The following is a 21,485-nucleotide window of genomic DNA, read 5'->3' on the forward strand; positions in this document are numbered from 1 at the left end:
GCCCCCCGCAGACTAAGTGACCAATCACATCAGCTTCAGCTGAAAGCAGCCCCCACGACATTATAAACAGAGCAATGTGAACCGTAAACCCAGTCCAAGAAGAGAACCTACAAGCTGGACTTGTAGATTAAAATTACCTCACCAAAAAGACAGTCTCTGAAAGCTTCCTCCAGACCTACCCGTGTATAAAGCTGGCCCAGCAAAAGAACTGGTGAGTACATGAGAAAATATTCAATCTTATTTCTTTCCTTAAGGAGAACAGAGAAAAAAACTGACTGACAAATAGGGATGGAGCTTGATATTGCCAATAGAGTTTTAAAACAAAGACATTACATACAGGATCATACATTAAGGTTCTTTATTCTTTTTCCTTAAATTTTGGAAATAGAATAATAGTTCTCTTGAAAGCATTATTGGAAATTTTCTTCTTAATTGTTTTACTAAATGTATACTAATTCTCCATTATAATATAGAAATGGGAAGAGAAAGACCCTGGAAAAAATTCAGTGGGTTTTTAAAAAATGTATCTTTTTCATTTGGAAGGGATTAAAGAAATCCAAAACGAGCAAAGAAAAACAAATGACCCCCCCCAAAAAAAAATCATTTTGTTTTTACTTTTTTAAGCCATAGGAAAAATGATGAGTGTCCTAATTTCTTAAGCATGAAATTATTGCTGAAATTAGGTGCTTCTACAAATAAGAAATTAAAACATAAAAGAATCTCTGAGCTTATATAATAGAATTAGAACTCACACTATTTGCCCTAATTATGGAGGGCAGGAGAGATGATTATGACTCTCTCCAGTCTTAAACTGTTTACACCAGAAGTGAACAAATACACAGTAATACTGCAATCATTTAACATTTGTAGTTATTATGACTTATATCTTAACTGTTTAATATGAACTATACTACTACATTACAACATGACAATAAAAGACATAATTTTGAGTGCTACAACCTAATGAGTAAAATGAATCCATTATTTTGATGACCAATGAAGCATCCAAACTATCATTTTTATAAAGTACTATTTTTTCCATCAAACAGTTTATAAATGGGCAAATATTTTATAGCCCACACAGAGAGACACAAGCAAACCACCCCAATTCTACTTTCTACTGGGATCAATTTACAAGAATCATATAAATACAGACTAGGAAAAACACATTCAAAAAGCACTTGTGTACCTGTAGATATGAAAATAACCTGGAAATATAATAGTATAAACATAATGTCTGTCCATCAGACACTTTTAAATTTGATGGAAAGAAAATCTACATACATTGGGCAACAATAATGTTTTAAATGCCATACAAGCATATATAAAATTATATAGTAAAAAATCACACAGGAAACCTCTATCAGTGGAGGGAAATGGTAGTAAGTTTGCAAACATGTAGGATTTACAAGGATCATGTTATTTAATTCCCTCTTTTCTTTCTTTCTCTTTTTAATATAAGGAAGCCTGGCCAAGGGGATTGGGTAGCTCGCCCAAACTGGCACAGCTATGTAACCAACAGAGCCAGAACCCAGTCAGCTAGATTTCCCACCCCGTCTTCGTTATGCTAAACCACACTGACTACATGAGTGCAAAGAATGGAGTTATTCAGGGTAATCTGTTAAGTGGGGACTGAAATCTTACCTCTCTCAAATACTCCACTTTCCAGCACCATCTAAACCAGATTTAGGAAAGTTTTATATATAAAAAGGATAATGCTTCACTGTTTTGATATTAGCCTTCTGACTGCCCTGTTCACAGGTTTTTTTATGTATTTACTTAGTCGCAAGAGAAAAAAAAAACTGTAAAAGCCTAGAGCAAGAGTGCTACAAAAGCTATAGGTAAGAAGTTACAATCCTGAAAAGGCCCAAATGAAAATAACTGATTTTGTTAGCTATAGTATGTATACAAAGGCTGTCTCCTCAGGTAATGAATTTTAGAACTTAATGAAGCAAGCTGAAAATCAAGAAGAATCATGGACCTTTCCGCCCCCGAATTACTATGATACAATTAGCAATCAGTGGTTCCATAAGTGGAACAGCACTAGTGTACAGCTTCATCATGGGCATTTTCACATAGGCAGGAAGCAAGAAACAATACAGGTCAAAGCCATGGACAATGCAAAACCACACAGTGGTTCACAAACTTACTGGAGGCAGCCAACTACCCTTTATTGCTATACCCTTCTTCAAGTGTCAAAATGTCTTTTCTTTTATAAAATTATGATGAAAGTATATTTTTAAAATTATTTTCTCACCTGGCAAAATACAAATTTGGCAATGCTTTATAAGAACCCTCCTCTCCACATTTTGTTTTAACTCTGCTGGTCTATAGGATCTAAGACTAGACTATGTACAATAATTCTGATTGTACTAATCTTCAAACCTTACAAGATGTCTTCCTTAACTGAAAATATCCTTCTTGCCTACAAATCTAGGTCTTAGCCTAAGCATTTCTGAAGAACAAATATTCTGTAGGAGCTCTTGGACAAAACTAGTCAAATGTAACGTGTTATTCACAAAAGCTAACTAGGGTCAAAATGTCTATTTTTGAGGCAATATAGCACTGACTCTGGACTACGGACTAAGCAGGAACTGACCACCACTTACTACCTTTGTGATCTTAGGAAACTCACTGTGGCTCAGTTTCATTATCTATAAAATGGGCATTAATAATGGTACTTATTACTAGGAAAGTTAAGAAACATTATTAATACCAGTAAGGCAACTAATAGCCCAAGAGGTTACTCTGTGCCAGGCACTGCTATTGGCTTCACATGAGTCAATACATGTGAAGTGCTTGGTATGATTCCTGGCACATAATAAATAATATATATTAGCCAATATTATTAATCATTACTGACATAAAAATCATGCATAAAATTAACAATGATTTAAAATGGATATTTGAGACACTTCTGGGGACAGGAGAGTTCTAAGGTGCTAAAAATCAGGCTGTCAAAGACTATTTTGTGAATGCAGTACCAATCATCTTGGGACAGACTTTTATCTCACCAAACTCTAAATAGATAGCTTCTTGTAGTTAAAAAAAAATAAAAATAAAAAAATAGCCAACTGTTAAGTTAGTCGGACTTGCAAAATAATCCATACGCCTTGTGAAAACTTCTTTTATCTGCCTGATCCTCAGTGATCTCATCTGAAAAATGGGATAAGAATGTCTATCTTAAAAAAAAAAAAAGAATGTCTATCTTGCTGAGATACCAAAGAATTAGAGACAATGCAGTAATGAAAGCACCTAGCACAATGCCTATGAATATTTTGTTATTATAATAATTTCCAAAAGGGCAGAGATCAGGTCTTCTAAAACATCAAAAAGTCTAGCAAAATGAATCACTAAATAACTGTGCCAAGAAAAAAAAACTAAATAAAATGATAATGACAACTTGTTAGGATAATAAATTATAAAACATTAATGCCCTAAGATTTTTTAAAAATTTATAACATGAAACAGAAATGACCATCTAATCTAAATAAAGTTAACAATCAACCCAGTGTTCCATCAGCAACTCATATGTGAAGAAAATATACGAGAATGTCTCTAATATCACCAATAAATGTTAAATCAGCCTTAGGACAAAAGGGAAAGCATATACCCAGCTGGCCAATGCCCAATTCCAACAACACAGGAAGCCAGTCTCCAAAGCCCCAAAGTCCCTAGACATAGGAGGGTCCATCCAGCAAACTCAAGCAAAGCATCATTGTCATTCAAAAGGTAGGAAGGTGATATGCAACACTTCCAAGGGCATCTACTTCTGAAGGAGGAAGCATCGAAAAGAGTCATGTATAAACACCTAGTACTGGATTGTGGCAAAGAAGAAAGGCAGATTCAAGGGAAGCAAAGTTGCATTTCCCATTCTGTTTCTGCTTGCCTCTGCGTAAGTCTTTGACACCTTTGTCATATTCAAGGATGGTCACATGGAAAGTGCACATTAGATTTCGACTCACCACACAGAGAAAAGAAGAAACACAGATGAAAACCGTTTATAGCTAAAAACTAACTTTACTAATGTTTCTAAAATTGACCTTTAATGTCTTAATGATTATTTTAGTTCATTAAACTCGAAGCTTTTTCTTCTGGTTCATTTACTTCTCTTTTTTCTTTTTTAAGGCATTGCCTTTTTTTAAAAAAATTATTTATTTACTTATTTGGCTACATCAGGTCTTAGTTGTGGCATGCAGGATCTTTAGTTGCGACACGTGGACTCTTTAGTTGCAGCAAGTGAACTCTTTCAGTTGTGGCATGTGGGGTCTGGCCCCCTGCATTGGCAGCCACTGGAATCTTAGCCACTGGACCACCAGGGAAGTACCCGGTTCATTTACTTTCACAATTAATATTACCTTGGAATCTTTACCTGGAATTTCTTAATTTTGCCAAGAAAATAATTTTCTGTCTACCCCACAATCTAATCAGCATCTAGAATATTCAGAAGGGCGGCAATCCATGAGCCATAGAAGGAAAGACTCCATGAAAATGACCACAAAGTAACAAAAACAAATAAAACCTAATCATAGAACTTTCAACAGGCTAATTATAAAGCATACAATGGAACTATGGATCTCTAAAAGCTTACTCTTATCCTAGCAATAAGTGTGGCTTCAAAACATTTTCAGACAGTTCAACACTACACTTCTAAATGATTTCTATTTATTTAAACAGAGGAACACATATTTAATGTTCCTTTTCATTATGAATTATTCATAGTTATAAATTATTAATTAATTATGGAAAGTTGTTACACATAATGTTTAGTCAAATCAATACATACTTGAAGCCTCGACTTGTGCAAGAAAGATACAGGAGTATCAAAAAGAGACATGAATCGTAATCCCAACCCTTGGGGATTCGTTAATATGCCAAACAATATTTTAACAGTCATTAAAGGAACCAATAATAGATATCCTAAGGCAATCCATGATTAGCTATCAAATGAATGACTTAGTCAGTAAATGCTCCCTTATGTAAAGAGAAAGAGCTATCAGACTGGGAAAGCCTGCCCAGCAGTCAGGGAAGCATTCCAAAAAAATTCCAAAAACAAAGTCTCAGAATTTATTAATATTACCTGAAAAACAGTTAAGGGTTTACTAATTTACTCTTGATTTCAGAGAATTACAGCCTGAGATGGATGGCAGTAATTGCAAAGTTATTGCTCCTCTCCTAACTCAGAGATACCGGAGGATGGTCACCAAGGATGGCCATAGCACACTTCAAATGGATGGCGCTCAAAGAGGTCTTGCATATCTTCGAGACGCTTGGGGAATCCTAATGGACATGCGCTGGCGCTGGATGATGTTGGTTTTTTCTGCTTCTTTTGTTATCCACTGGCTTGTCTTTGCAGTGCTCTGGTATGTTCTAGCTGAGATGAATGGTGATCTGGAACTAGATCATGATGCCCCACCTGAAAACCACACTATCTGTGTCAAGTACATCACCAGTTTCACAGCTGCATTCTCCTTCTCCCTGGAGACACAACTCACAATTGGTTACGGTACCATGTTCCCCAGTGGTGACTGTCCTAGTGCAATCGCCCTACTTGCCATACAAATGCTCCTAGGCCTCATGCTAGAGGCCTTCATCACAGGTAATTGTTTTTTGTATTTTGTTTGTTTTATTTTTGGCTGCGGTGGGTCTTCGTTGCTGCGCGCGGGCTTTCTGTAGTTGCAGCGAGTGGGGGCTACTCTTCATTGCAGTGCACGGGCTTCTCATTGAGGTGGCTTCTCTTGTCGCGGAGCACAGGGTCTAGGCACACGGGCATCAGTAGTTGCAGCACGTGGGCCCTAGAGTGCACAGGCTTCAGCAGTTGCGGCACGCAGGCTTCAGTAGTTGTGGCACGCAGGCTCTAGAGTGCAGACTCAGTAGTTGTGGCACACGGGCTTAGTTGTTCCGCTGCATGTGGGACCTTCCCGGTACAGGGATCAATCCCATGTCCCCTGCATTGGCAGGCCGATTCTTAACCACTGCGTCACCAGGGAAGTCCCCACAGGTAATTGTTTTTGTTCTTAAAAAAAAAAAATGTATGAATGTTTTGGAATGGGTATAGTCAGTTATAAGCAACGGTATTACAGAATAATTTATTTGCATCATTGGCAGGTAATGCCTGAGACTGAAAGGAAGAGCCTAGGGTCAAACAATAGGAGAAATTTTAAGAAACCTCTCTCTATACTTAAATTTTACATACTGAAATTTCTTAAGAAAAAAGGGATCATTATGCTACCAGCCAAAAAGATATTAACAAAAAATCTAAAAGGAGTTTTTCAGAGAAGCTAAATATTTTGTTAAATAAGTGAATAAATATGTTCAATGCATATTTTGACAGTCATTTTACCTAACAGAGGAATTTGATTTTTTTTTTTTAACCTTTACTGGGCTAGAATTTTCTCCTCTGAGTTCATCTTTTCAACATTTACTCAATATTAATGAGCCCAAAACACCAGTCAGCACTGCAGATTAGAGAACAAGTATACATATCCTGAGCATGTACTGGAAATAGGCCACAATGATTGTGAAATTTTGCGTATAAACCTGGCAACACATGACACTCTTTGCTCTAATAAAGTAGGGCTAGTGATATATACAATTAAAAAATAAAAAACAAAACAAAGAGAAAACCTTGTTTTAACACACTATGGGCGATATTAACAGTGGTATGGAATAAAGTCCCAGTGTGCAACCAACTGGCTTTTACAACCCGTAGCAAATCACTTAATCTTTACAAGAAGAGTTCTTACACTGGGCCACTCGATAAAATTTAGAGGATATGTGAACTTAGACAGGAAAAACTTACATCTTTTTTTTCTTTTACACTAACCTCCAACTGAAATTTGGTATTTCCTTTGATTATAAATGTAGGCAACAAAAAACAAAAGCACTGGCAATACCCATAACTTTGTTACAAACAGAAATCCCAGATATTTTCATATCATACTATAATACTTCAAAATTACAGTACTAAACCTCCACTGTATTTTTTTATTTAATGCATTAAAAAAGCACATATGGTACACATTGTAATTTTTTAAATGTTCAACTGGATTTCAGTGTATTTGGTTTCCTGTTTATATACTTTATTTTAATGCATTTAAAGTGTAATTCTAATAAGAGGTTCATAGACCTCACCAGCCTGCCAACATCTGTGGCACAAAAGTAGTTAAGAAACCATGATCTACCTGCTGGGGGGCACATGGAGGATGCACTTGAAGGGTACACTGAAAACCACCTTAGAGACAGAGCATTCTTAAAAGAAAAAAGGTTTGTATAAATTTCAAAGTTAAAAATTCTTCAATGTCACTTGTTCTACAGGTCCCCTCCCTACCCCAAATCATTCTACTATGAATCTAATCTCTATTTAAACTTGAAGTAATCTGGTTGCAAGTAAATTGCATTTATTTTCTGTTATTTTTAAAGCAGGGACAGGAATACAGGAAATGACCACTCCTCCACTTCATAACAAACTAAAGTTTTACATTTCTATGTAACAAAATGAATTGTGCTTACCCATTTTGAAATCGCAGGTTTAAAATAAAGAATGTATGTACCGTTTTGCAAAATCCTTCAGGCTAATGAGAAATTAACAAGTTCAATTCCTGACTCATTTCGAAGGCATGGCACCAAGAAATGTATAAAAATTTGCTAGATCCTTCTCATTCAGAAAAGGTACTGATATTTAATCTGTTCATTCTAAAAAAAATTCAATGGTTTCTAATTTAGGTGCCTTTGTGGCGAAGATCGCCCGGCCAAAAAATCGAGCTTTCTCAATTCGCTTTACTGACTTAGCAGTAGTAGCTCACGTAGATGGTAAACCTAATCTTATTTTCCAAGTGGCCAACACTCGACCCAGCCCTCTAACCAGTGTTCGGGTCTCAGCTATACTCTATCAGGAAAGAGAAAACGGCGAACTCTACCAGACCAGTGTGGACTTCCACCTTGATGGCATCAGTTCTGAGGAATGTCCATTCTTTATCTTTCCACTAACCTACTATCACTCCATTATACCATCGAGTCCCCTGGCTACTCTGCTCCAGCATGAAAATCCTCCCCACTTTGAATTAGTTGTGTTCCTTTCAGCAATGCAGGAAGGCACTGGAGAAATATGCCAAAGGAGGACATCCTACCTGCCCTCTGAGATCATGTTACATCACTGTTTTGCATCTCTGCTGACCCGAGGTTCCAAAGGTGAATATCAAATCAAGATGGAGAATTTTGATGAGACTATTCCTGAACTTCCAACACCTCTGGTCTCCAAGAGCCCAAACAGGACTGACCTGGACATCCATATCAATGGACAAAGCATTGACAATTTTCAGATCTCTGAAACAGGACTGACAGAGTAAGAAATATCCATAGCGCCCTATTTTTTAATGTATTAAATATACTCAGCCAGTTATGCACCTATTTTTCCTTCATCATATCTCATGTTTTCTTTTTTCCAATGCTGATTACATCTTTCTGATTACATCATGGTGATCAAGCCTCCGCCCATAAAAAAAAATGGCTAGCAATACACATTGTGGAAATATAACATTATACAAAGTTTGTATCTGTGGTTATCTGCTGAAATCAATGCATCTGAATGTAACAGATATTTACAACAACAGAAATGCTGTTGGTGAGTTTGTATGGATGTGGTATGATACCAGTAACGAAGGTAAAATTGACAGTGAAGTTTAACACAGCTGAACTCTAAGAAAATCAGCCATAAATTTCTCATTTTCATCTGCAAGTTGAAGCAGCAGCCTAGTTTCAAACCTAGCTCCCTGGGTAGAATGATGATTTCACAATATTTAGTGAACACTCTTTTAAAACTGTTATTTCTTCAAGGCAACAAAGATCAGTCCTTTGGTTCTTTATAAAACAAAACTAGGGTAAATATTACCCCCTTAATTTTTAACAGCTAAGAACAAAAACTCACAAGAAAACAGCGAAGAACAGATTTATACATAACTCTAAAAGCATTTGAGCATGACACCCAAACACATGCACATATTCATACATTTGTGGCAGAAAGTGATCAGAGCAAGTTAAGATAAGACGCAAAATTATATCTACTTTAAAGCTACCAGGCATACTAATCAAATAGTGATTTAAAAATTATAACCAACCATTCATCTGAATAACTTCCGACCTAAGTAAAAACATTCCCTTTCTACTTAGGGTCCATTCAATGGTATAAGAACCTCGTAGATGCAAATATATTTACGTTTTTGTAGGTATAAAGGTTTAGATATAATTCAACTAGGGGAAAAAATCTCCAACAGAAAAAGCAAAAAATAATTAGGCAATGAAGTATTTTCAAACCCAAATTCCTGTTTCAAACTTCAGATAGTTTTTTCTATAAACACAAAATGAGTGTTTATTCACCAGCAGGAGGTTGGACGAGATGAACTCTATTATTTCTTTCCAAATCTAATACTCCATGAAAATTATGCTTTCTCTGCTTTTTTAATTTTGCATATACTAGGATGAACACTTTCCCTTACCTCCAGTTTAACTTAAGACTATCCTCTGTAAATCTGCCATTTCAATAAAAAAATCGAACTGTCCTCAAACAGGAACCAAAAAAGTCACCCTATCAGATTTCAAATAGATTTGTTGCTGTTATTCTTTTCTGAAATTTCCCTTATCCAGGTTTATGTGAAAAAAGTGAAAGATTAACCCTCCCTACTGGTGATGACCCACACAGGAATCATCTCTTAAAATAAATACTAGCTAGTAAAGGGAAGCAGTTGTGAAAAGCAGGGAACAGCAGCAAGTCACATTTTTCTACTCCTAGACCAAAAGGAAGAGAAAATAAAGAACTTTGGAGTGGTCTAAGACTAATTATAGCAAAGTGTATCAAGGACACAGAAACTTAATCACTGCGAACTTTTGCTGTTTGAAAACCTTAGGCATTCTTAAGTACTAGCTAGACCAACAGGTTTTCCTCCAACCCAAGATTGTTGTAACACATATAATCAGCAAGAATTCTTATTTCTATAATAAAGTTAACAAGATTCACCTAACCTGATGAAAACAAGTACTGAAGATTTACATGGTATATTTTTTCCTAAGAGCTCTACATCACTTACACAGATCAATTCCAACAGTTCAGAGAGGCTGCCTAAAGTCACGCAATTTGGAAGTGAGCAAGACCTGTCTAGGATCTGAGTCTCAATATAGATGCAGTATATTCTCCATTCAAGTCATAGAAGTCTCTTACTGTACTATTTATACATAAACTCTGCACCTGAAAATTAGATATAACTTTCCCTACACACACACCCCCAAAAAGAACTCCGTTGGTATACTAGTGCTATTTAATAAATAGACAACTAAGAAATGCAATCAAATACTTTTGTCTAGGAGGCTGAAAGCTTCTGAAAGAACTGTTCATGATTCTTTTACTTTAAAGAATCACATCTTCTATGTTAAGGATTAAGTTTTCTGCAAAGGCCCCATTATCCTTTCAGGTGAATAGAGTACAGACTGAAAGAGGGGGAAATTTACTGGAAAGTGGGAAGAGCAGCTCTAACTCCTGGCTTTACAGCTCACTTACCTGGGCCACCTGAGAAATCAGTGACGATATCTCGGACACATGATCAGGGAGACCACGTTGGAACTAAGTTAAAAAATGCTTGTGGAACCCAATCCAGATAGCATGACAGTCCCAACAAACTGAAGACAAGGAGATACTAAAAATCATAAGGCCTACTTTTATATATGTACAAGCCCATATTACCAACTGCCAGCAGCAGCCTAATAACCCAAAATTGCTATGTCTGCTTCAAAGCATTTCACACCAAAATGCACTGAGCTGAACCTTTCGGTATCACCTGGATTTTTTTTAATGATCCTTTAATTCCATCCTCACAGAACCATACCGTAAGATGATCACCAGAACTGACCTCCCCCTATGCAGCAATCAATTTCTATTGAATAGGAATTATAATTTGAATATTACAGGCCTTTTTCCACCTCCACATTCTCCCACGGGTATTCACAAGGGTCATGCACAATTCTAACCCAGATGCCTCTAATTCCACCCATTTCTCTACACATAAGAAGCAAATATATGGTAAGAACCATCTCTAACTTTAAAAAGAACAAATCATTCTGGAACCTTCAGTACTCAAATTATCTTAATTTGATGTCATAGGACGTCTCACAATTGATCAATATGTCAGTGTGTCCCAACAAACTAGTTAAGTACTGCTGTTCTTGGAGAAAGTAAGATACAGTATGAGCAATTTTTTTTAATCTACAGTATTTTCAACAAAAGTGGATTACTTATAAAAAGAGAAGCTCAGAATCATTAACACAGTTTATTTAATAACCTGAAGTGAGCATCTTATTTAAAAAAGCATTCAATAAAAGCCACTACAAAATATTTTTATAGATCTATGTGGACACTGCCCTGAAAAAAAGAAAGAATATACATCAAAAAGACCAGATGAATAAACGACATTCACAGTAAGAACATTCACAGTTTTAGCCTTCGCTCTCTAATACAAAAGCGATCATTCTAGTATTTTCTCTATTTCTTCTCACCTGTGACATACTACCTGCACTGGAAAAGGAGTTAATAGCCTGCTTCCTAACTTGAAATTTCAATTCGTAAGATAGCCTTAATAAAAAATACATGTCTTGCAGAGAACACACAGACCTAAAAAGTTAAATCAAGTAAATCCTAATGGTTATATTTATCATCCCTGGTTTCATGCAATAAAGCCCTCAAATAACCATGGAACTCCAAATGCAAGCAATGCTACAACCCCATCTACTGGAGAGACGCAACTAATTTTTAATAAATGTATCCTTATGTGTGAGCCTTGTTAAGAACCAGTGTCATGGAAATCCAGATAAAAATACTTCGAAACAGTAAGAAAGTCTTACCTACATCTTTTCGCCCTGGTTTTTCAAAACGTCTATCACCCCTAGAAAAGGTAAAAATAAGTTTCAAACAAATCTTGAGAGTAATACATAGATTTCCCATTTATGACACCCATTTTCCTATCTTTCTTAATAGCATTTCTTTCTTTTTCAAATTATAAAACAAATACACTGTTACTGCCTAACCTTTGGAAAATACAGAAAAGCACAAAGATGAAAACAAAAATATCCACCATCTCACCTACCAAAAGCTAGCTTCTATAGACCCGGAAATGTTATTTTTTAATTAGATACATGTTTTATTTTAGGTATCTGCTGTACAGAGCTTTATATACTGCTTTTAGAATGTGTTTTTACATATCACTAGATATTTTCAAAATTATCCTAACTTTAATGGTTATATACTATTCTACTGTGTGGATACACTATTATATAAGAAACCACACTGATATTAAGCTGTTTGGTTTATTTCGCATTATTTTATATTATAAATATTATCACAGTGGACATCTTTGTACATGTATCTCTGTGCAACTGCCTTTGCTCATCTTGAAAGACTTCATATAAAGTCACAAACAGTATAGAGAAGATGCTTTGATTAACAGCAACGAACAGTAAAATGAAGATGCTTCCCACTGAGCACTAATCAAATAGCAAATCTAATTATTAAATATCCATGCTGGGACAAAAATATGAATGTATTTATCTAGAATGCTTCTTCCTTTAAATAAGGATCATTTAAACATTTCTAACATAATTGATATTCAATTAACAGCATTTTTTGAAAAGGGAAACCTTGTAACTCTACAAAGAGCCTTCTCCTCTGCAGAAAGCGGAAAAGAAATGTTTTTTACACCAAGAAACCTTTATACCAAGATGTGGATCCTTTTAGTTACCTTTCCTCCCAGCTCTGCGACCTATGCATTTCCCTGCCACCTCCTCGACCAAACACACCCTCTACTTCATCAAAGCTTCTTTGGTAGAAACCACATTCACCTCTGCCTCTGCCTGAAAATAAGAAAACAGAAAAAAATAATAGTCAGATGTCAACATCTGGCACAAGTTCAACATCAAACATTAATCTCTGAAGTTCTGTCTATATACCAAGTAGGATGTCTACATTTAAATATTTAGCAAGGGCCACTGAATCTTTACCAGTGAGACCAATGACAGCACTGAAGTAGCTAGACCACAGGAGGATAAAAAAACAAGTTAGAAAACTGTGTAAGCGTCCCAGTTCCAGTCCTGAACAAGAAATAGTATCAACATTAAGCTCCTTAATAAAAAATTCAATTGTGAAATTCTAAGATCAGTAAATCAATACTACAAATCAAACCTTTTATTGTATTATTTTCAACAAAAATGGAAGATGTGGAGAGTTTGAGAAGAGAGCAGATAAAGTACAAAAGGCAAGCACAAATGTCAAATTAATTTCTTTAACTCCGGAGAAAGGATAATTTAATTGGGTCAACTCTAAACTAACAATTTTGTGAACTAACTCCTTAAAGGATATTCCACAGCGACCAAAGGCACTCTTTCCCATTTGCTCAAATCTTGAAGAAAAATATCAGGCAGCACTAAATATTCGAACTGCAGAGCCAGTAAGAATGTGTGGATGTAGGAATTTAGAGGCTCCAGTGGCTCAAGTGTACACTGGCCTTTACTGAAAGCAATTTGATTAATCTATCAAAATTTGACTCAACAATTCTAACTAGAATTTATCCTAATAGAAATACTCGCACAAATATGCAAATACATATATACGAAGATGTTCACTGCAATTTTTAAAAAAACAGAACTTAATCAGTAAAGGATTGGCTAAATAAATTGATAAAACAATTCAGCAGAACACCAGGAAGCCACAGAAGATAAAGTACTGACATTAAAAGAAATCTACATTATTCTGCTGAATGACAGAAGTATGCCCCAAAACAATATATATAAAAAAGATTCCATGCATATAAATGATATGGCTGCATAGTTAGGGTCAGGAACGATATAAATCCAAATGTTGCATCTGGGGCCAGAAGGCAGTATGCACTTTCAGCTTTATACTTTCTGTATAGTGTGAGGATTTCCCAACTAACCTGTGTGTTGGATACACCATTTGCATCCAACACACAGGTTAGGAAACTGGAGGGCAGCGAGGTGCCTAGGGATGTATTTATACCTAGATGAAATCTTAGCCATTATCCCTAGCTCAACTTCTCCCACGGTATAAAACCACCCAAAGAAAAATGATGATGAATCTTGAATAAAAGCATGAATGCATTCCAAAGCTAAATACAATTGAGTTAAATAATTGTTTCAAATATCCATGCAGTATTTCTACTTCTTGGTTATAATTCATCAAGAATTGACTCAATACAATTGTATTTCTATATGACATTATGGAATACAAAAATAATGCATAGAATTTTATGTACATAAATACCCTCTCAACTAGTCCAAGTATCAATTTCTTCATCTGTAAAATGGAAGTGGGGACTAGGGTTGAACTACAATAATCTTACCTTCCAGTTACCTTCCAGTTGTACCAACTTAACTTCAAGTCATTTTAAAGTCAATGTCCAGTTTCGTACCTCTATCCTCAGGAAATACATACATTTTATTTAAGATCCTAAAACAGTGTAATACAAACTGTTATATTACACTGGGGTGATTCCCTACAACGAGATTTTTAGGGTGAAAGAAAAAAAGTCCCCTGTCCTTTTAGAGAACAATTTTCTCAAGAAAACCATTAAGTACATAGCACCCTGGAAAAGTGTTTTATTCTGGAAACAGATGAATACGAAAAACAGCCTTCCAAAGTTGCCAGAAAAATAAGCAAACCACAGACAAAATATTTTCTGCCAGTTACGCCTAGCACTGGCACCGGTCCTCCTTATGAGCCTAAAGCTTTATAAATGGGCACAAAAAAAGAATCAGATTCTAGAGCTTTCCAGCTTGTAAAATGTAAGGAACAATCTTCAAAGTACAAGGCCCATAATCATCTATAAATGTAGTCCCCATATGAAGAGGAGCAAGTAAATACAACACTGTAAATCTTTCATAAAGTTAAATTTAAATGACTGTCCTCTTGTCTGAGTTTTCACCCTATTCTTTGGGAGGATTAAAATATACTTCCTTTAATAATGATGAAGACAGTAGCTGACAGTTGTGTAGATATGCTTTACTGTTGAACATCTTAACCAGATAAATAAAAAGATGACAAATTCATGCTGTTTTCCTGTTTGTTTATTTAAATTTTACTAGTTCTCATGATATTCCGAAGTCTGGAAGTCAGTCGATTTTCACATCAAAGTTTTCTCAAGTTGGAAAGGCCCAGGATAATCATCTGATGTTAGTGCTGCCCGTGCAAAAAAAAGCCACATTAATCACTATTTATTTAACCCATAAGTTAAAATTAAGTAATAAGTGAAGAAAGCAAACAAGTGAAGAAAACAAAACCACAGATTAAAGGTCTTATGAAACCATTAAAAAGAATCACAGTTGGGACAGTGGTGTGTTAGAAGTATTTTTCACCAAGTCAGTTCATTCATTTGACTAGTTTCACATCATTCACTCACATCAATGTTGATTAAGTCACTGCTTTTATCACAGTATCTTTTATACATGCCCCGTTTAAATTCTGAATATAAGAGTTCTATCCTATGGGGATAACCCTACACACTTCAAAGAAACCAGAAGGCAGCAAGAAATTTATCAACCCTTCATTAGTTTCTTGATATGGAATAATTTTAAAGCCTATTTAGAGATTGGTTGGTATTTGCAATACACAACATTGGTGGTCGCTTGAGGAACAAAAAACAGCTGCTTGTGGGCCATACTTCTTAATTAATATAAGATCTCTCAATGCCATGCCCTGAAAAGCATTAGCGGCAAAGCTGCGTAAGTGCAACCTCTCCTCGCTGCCAGCTCACTGCAGAAAAACACAGGAAACACAGAAGGAGCAGGCCACAGCCATCCTCAGAACACCATCATCACACCACCGAGAAGCACAGATCTCAGATGAATTCTGGACCAACGGAACCTAACCACATGCATATGGGAGTCTAAACGGCCTGCGGACCTTCTGAAACACAACACACACATGCTTAAATCTCCGTATTTGCCAACAACCAATTCTTCCTAAAGCACCTCTTAAAATTACAAGGTATGTTTACACTTCTGCTATGATTTAACCAACTTAGAAGTAAAAGCTCAAGTAAATATTTATATTACAAACATTAAGAATGCCCTTAAGGGGACTTCCCTGGTGGCGCAGTGGTTAAGAATCCGCTTGCCAATGTAGGGGACATGGGTTCGAGCCCTGGTCCAGGAAGATCCCACATGCCGCGGAGCAACTAAGCCTGTGCACCATAACTACTGAGCCTGCGCTCTAGAGCCTGCGCGCCACAACTACTGAGCCCGAGTGCCACAACTACTGAAGCCCTAGAGCCCGTGCTCCACAAGAGAAACCACTGCAATGAGAAGCCCGCGCGCCACAACGAAGAGTAGCCCCCGCGCGCCACAACCAGAGAAAGCCTGTGCACAGCAACAAAGACCCAATGCAGCCAAAAACAAAATAAATTTATTTAAAAACAAACAAACAAAAAAAGAATGCCCTTAAGTAGCAGAAGATCAACGAACCCCAAATAGGGAGCAGATATCAAAGAACAAGTATATCAAAATAAGAATTATTCTTCCAAGAAAAGACACAAATCTACACAATATGAAACTACAGGTTAAATAAAGGATTACTGCATAATTTTTTTGTTGTTATTCTACACCCTAAAATAGGTCTAGTATTGATGAGACAGCTTTTACAAATGCCTCTCTCTGGCTGGGGACACTCCTGGCACACAGCCTTATATGGCACAGACCCTGTGTCACAGAGGCCTGGCAGGGACTTGGGTGCCATTCCAGCAGCCAAGGCACTTCAGGGAGCTCTGGCTCTCAAAGTGTAAGGTCCCCTGGGGATGAGGATAATGGATATTTACCAAAGATAACTAGGACCATCTAGAATCATTCACACTCAAATCTCTTAAGCTAGAATTACCCTCCTCTACTCCAAATCAGAGGTTGTGGAATAGATACGCTGAGAAACAGTTCAGAAAACAAATGTTCAGGACATTTATTAGGCAATTAATGTCAAAGAGCAGTCTTTTAAAAACCAAATATCAAAATATTTTTAAAGCGATCTCCCTATCCTCTCTCTCCACCATCTCCACCATTACTTGCTTCACGTGAAAGCTCACCTCGCCCTCTTGAAGAACTCCGACCTCTAGGAGCCCCCACCACTGTGCCTCCTCCTCCTCGTCCTGTCAGTCGCAGGACAGCAGCACTGTTTACAGACATGGAAAAGTTTCTCTGCCAAAAAAGAGAGAAAGAAAAAAATGAATAAAACAAATAAAACTGCATGTTGTTCCTGGCCATCTCCCACTGCATCTATAAAATGGCACTTAATGACTACTAGAAATGGGAAACAATCACTACACGACCCACTAAGATGCTCCAAAACCTGATTTTAGCTGAAAATTTCAAATGAACATTTCAGATCAACAAACATTAACAACCAATGCCTTACACTATGTTAGGTTCTGTGAGGAAATATTAAGCAGACAAACTCTAAATGCTGTATGTATCCGGAAGCAGACAGGATATTTATGCATCATAATACATACAGAATACTCGGTAAAAGAGATCTGGTTTGAAAGGGTCCCTTAACTACAGAAAGGTGGAAATGACAGGGAGTCGCAAAAGGTCTGAATCAACAGTATGATAAAGAAAAAAATGATCATTTTGCCTCATTCTGCTCACCACTGTGAATTAGCAACTCCAACTAGTATTTAATAGAATGACAGGTATCGGGGTGAATGGGGAAGGGCAAAGTAAGAACCTACATAAGGTCAACCATCTAAACGGGTAGGGGGAGAGAATGCTTGAAAAAAATAAACAAAATCCCAATCGCTTGGTCTTTAGCCTGCACTTGCGCCCACAGTCAATCTGGAAAAGGGTCAAATACAACAACAGCAGCGGGTGGGCATCCTTCAAACATGAAGAGGGATACAGGAAGACAGGAGGTCTGGGATTCAAAAATATGTTTAGTTGATACTTCTGGATAAATGGAATATACAGAGCTTAGGAAAAGGTAAAGCAAGAAGCAATTATAAAAATATTGAAAAATGATCTGTAAGATATCAAAATCCTGGGCATTTGAAGGAGAATTTCGTAAGAGAGTTCTAAACTCAGAAAATGTTGGAATATATCCTTACCTGAATACTTTCTATAAACTTAGAACCTAACAGACATCTGTGCAAAAATGCAGGTGTGGTTACAGTGTGGCAAATCCAACTTCAGCATGGCTGTAGCCAAGGGCCCTCCTGGCAAAGGGGCAAGAAGTGAGGCTTAAGAGCACACCAATCTGGTAGCAGCTACCTAAATCACAGGGAAATAGAATCCTGCAATTCAACTAATATTTTAAGTCCAAATTGTTCTCCACTGTGAAGTCCTGATTTGCTGTTCTGATTCAAGATCAATTGAAATGTGATGTCTACACCTCTTTTGAAGAAATCAATATGTAATTGGTTTTTAAAACTTCTACTTTCATTTCTGAATTTCTTGTTTTAATATATGGCTCATTTTCTCCTCATTACCTGTCATTACTTGTCTTTTTCAGAACTGCATTCAATACAATTTGTTCAGATAAATTTTAGAAACTTATCAATGGAAGTTTTTTCCTTTGACTTTTAAAGGTATATAATCATATAATCAAGTAACTTCAACACTGAAGACTTAAAATGTAACTGATAACTAAAAACTAGAGGCAGATACCAAACTTGATTAGTACTTATTTCAAACTATTTTTTAATAAAACTTAAAAAAAAAAATGCTGGTTGAAACAAATGCATTAATTTACCTTTTAACACAGAGTAACCAGTGGAGTTACTGAATAATGCCTCTGGGATCACAATTAAGCAAGACTATGAAGTCCCAAAATCTAGATTAATATATTCTAAAATTAAAAAAACAGAGGTCAGAGCTAGCTGTATTATGTATACCAGGATCTGACACTGTCGAACACCTCATTACCAAAGTATTACATGTATGAAACTCAAATGCACCCATCTACGGCGTTCAGGGAAACTCTCATACGCTTTCATACATCCTCACACATCGCAGCTGAAAGTGCAAACTGGTATAATCTCTGGAAGGCAATTTCTCAAAGTATATTTAAATGTCCATACCCTTTGACACAACAATTCCTCTTCTTACACATGTGAAAAATAACATAAGCAGAAAGATTTTAACTGCAGTGCTATTTGTAAAAGCAAAAATGGCAACCAGCTAAGTATCAACCAAAAGGAGCTAATTTAAAAATCATGGCCATCTATACAGGGAATTCTGTGCAGCTGTTTAAAAAAATGAGGCTGGAACTTCCCTGGCGGTCCAGTGGTTAAGACTCCAAGCTTCCACTACAGGGGGCAGGGGTTCAATCCCCGGTTGGGGAATTAAGATCCCACATGCCAAGCGGCGCAGCCAAAACATAAAAATTAAATAAATAAATAAATAAATAAATAAAATGGGTAATCATGTTAAAAAAAAAAATGAGGCAACTCTATTTATTAGGGTGGACCACATAAAATGGCTAATATTCAACCATTTCTGATCCAGAAAGCTACAATTTCATACAGTCAGCCTAAAATATCAATACAAAGATATAAAGCATAGCTGGAGTTAAGAGCATGGAGAGGCTAGACTGCCTGAGAGTGAATTTTGGCTCCTTTACTCAACTTCTCTGTGCCTCATTTTCCTCATCTATATAATGTGAATAGGAATCTACTTCGTGGGTTGTTGCAAGCACTTAACACATTAAGCAACAAGTATTTAGAACAGTGTCTGATACATATTAAAAGCTAAATAAGTATCTGTTATTATTTCCCAAATAGATGCTCCGGTGAAAACAGTAAAGTGTAGAACTATATGCATAGTATGCTACCATTTATGTGTATGTGTGTTTAAAGGAATAGATGCATAGACAGTTGCAGATGTATTAAATACCCTAGGAAGGGAACACAAGAAAATGCAAACAGTGGTTATTCCTGAGGACGAATAATAGCTAGCGAGAGTCTGGTTTACTCACAAACTTGCTTTTCGCTCTATGCACTTTGTGAATTTTGTATACACATGTATTATCTATTCAACGATGCATAAGTGATTTTCTTTGATGTCAAATAAATAAAACACACCAATCTGGTAGCAGCTACCTAAATTACAAGTGTAATGTGTAGAGTCATGCTTTTCAAACTGTGATAGACATACAGGGAAATGTCAAAACAAAGAGCAACTGGGAGATCTTATTTAAGTGTTAATTTTGTTCTAAGAAAACCTTTTACCTAGTTATATTTTATACATGCATGCACGTATATATATGTGTGTATATATATGTGTGTGAGTGTACTGGGGCGTGGGGGGGGGCGTGGGCAGTGAGGGAATGTGCGCAAGCAGAAAATTACCTTGCAGTTTAAAGATAAAATATTCCCTTCAGGTAACTTCAGGAACCAAGATATGCAGCAAGAAGCTATTTTAGGTTATTAGAATTATTTACCTCCCCAATCAGAGTAATAGGGTGAATAAGTATACAAAACTCTAGTCTAGGAAGATCTAAGCAATTCCTGAACAGGTACCTGACCATCCAAAGTATACACTTCAAAATGTTAATGAACCTTTTGCCAGCTTTAAGTACTGTCCTACTCCAACATATTTTACAAAAAAGGCTACCAAGTGTCAGGAATTCCTAAATGATGCTTTCTTTTTTTTTTTTTTTGGTGCGGTACGCGGGCTTCTCACCGCTGCGGCCTCTCCCGTTGCGGAGCACAGGCTCCGGACGCGCAGGCTCAGCGGCCACGGCTCACAGGCCCAGCCGCTCCGCGGCATGTGGGATCTTCCCAGACCGGGGCACGAACCCGTGTCCCCTGCATCAGCAGGCGGACTCCCAACCACTGCGCCACCAGGAAAGCCCAATGATGCCTTTTTAAATGCTTCCAAAAATGCACCCCGATGGTCTTCTGTGATTACCATGAAAACTTCCCAATCCTTACATTAAGCCCCTGTGTTTACAGCATCCAGACCTTAACACCTTAAGATAAACTTTTCCATTATAAAAACAAAATGAAGAGTTACTCCTTTAGTCATGCTAGAACTAATTTTGGTGTGTAGGTGTACTGCATACCTAACTTTATTCCTTTTCAATTGTTAACCAACAGTTCCCAGCTGCATTTGTTGAATAATTTTTGATTTTTCAAATGATTTGTGTAGCCCTTAGTAAATACAATTTCTTACAAATGTTAACAGGATTTTTCTAAATGATTCAATTACTTTTTTTTTTTTTAATTAAAAGTCTATCACGTTTTGGTAACTAGTAGCAAGTCCTCCTCCCTACTTATTAAAAAGCTTTTCTGGCCCATGTAGTCTCTAAGAAATCCAGGCAGTCATTTAAGGAAAAATAAAAAGAAATTATTAAAAATATTCATAAACAGTTGGAAAAATAATCACAAAAGATTGAAACTGGTATACTGAACTATATAAAAATTAGCTTCTCGGGCTTCCCTGGTGGCGCA

The 21,485-nt window shown here is 36.6% G+C and overlaps 2 protein-coding genes across 3 annotated transcripts in view; one reads left to right on the top strand and one right to left on the bottom strand.

Annotated features, from left to right (window-relative positions):
* Window positions 1–21,485, bottom strand: part of GIGYF2 (GRB10 interacting GYF protein 2) — a 125,661-nt gene that overhangs the window by 66,527 nt on the left and 37,649 nt on the right. Inside the window, exons 6-8 of the mRNA XM_082658051.1 lie at window positions 17,124–17,235; window positions 12,780–12,891; window positions 11,887–11,927 (exon numbers count right to left, since the gene is read on the bottom strand). Coding sequence (XP_082514177.1) covers window positions 11,887–11,927; window positions 12,780–12,891; window positions 17,124–17,235 — 265 coding nt within the window. The remainder of the gene's footprint in view (window positions 1–11,886; window positions 11,928–12,779; window positions 12,892–17,123; window positions 17,236–21,485) is intronic.
* KCNJ13 (potassium inwardly rectifying channel subfamily J member 13) lies at window positions 5,140–8,348 on the top strand (the record flags this gene model as incomplete). 2 transcript variants are annotated; one of them, XM_082658052.1, is made up of 2 exons in its annotated part: window positions 5,140–5,599; window positions 7,726–8,348. In XM_082658052.1, the coding sequence occupies 2 exons, from the start codon at window positions 5,140–5,142 to the stop codon at window positions 8,346–8,348; spliced, it is 1,083 nt and encodes a 360-aa protein (XP_082514178.1). The 2 variants fall into 2 exon arrangements, with proteins under 2 accessions (XP_082514178.1, XP_082514179.1); XM_082658053.1 differs by having other exon boundaries at window positions 5,140–5,363; window positions 7,726–7,786.

Source organism: Grampus griseus (genome assembly GCF_964374135.1).
Source record: "Grampus griseus genome assembly, chromosome: 7".
Classification (NCBI taxonomy): domain Eukaryota; kingdom Metazoa; phylum Chordata; class Mammalia; order Artiodactyla; family Delphinidae; genus Grampus; species Grampus griseus.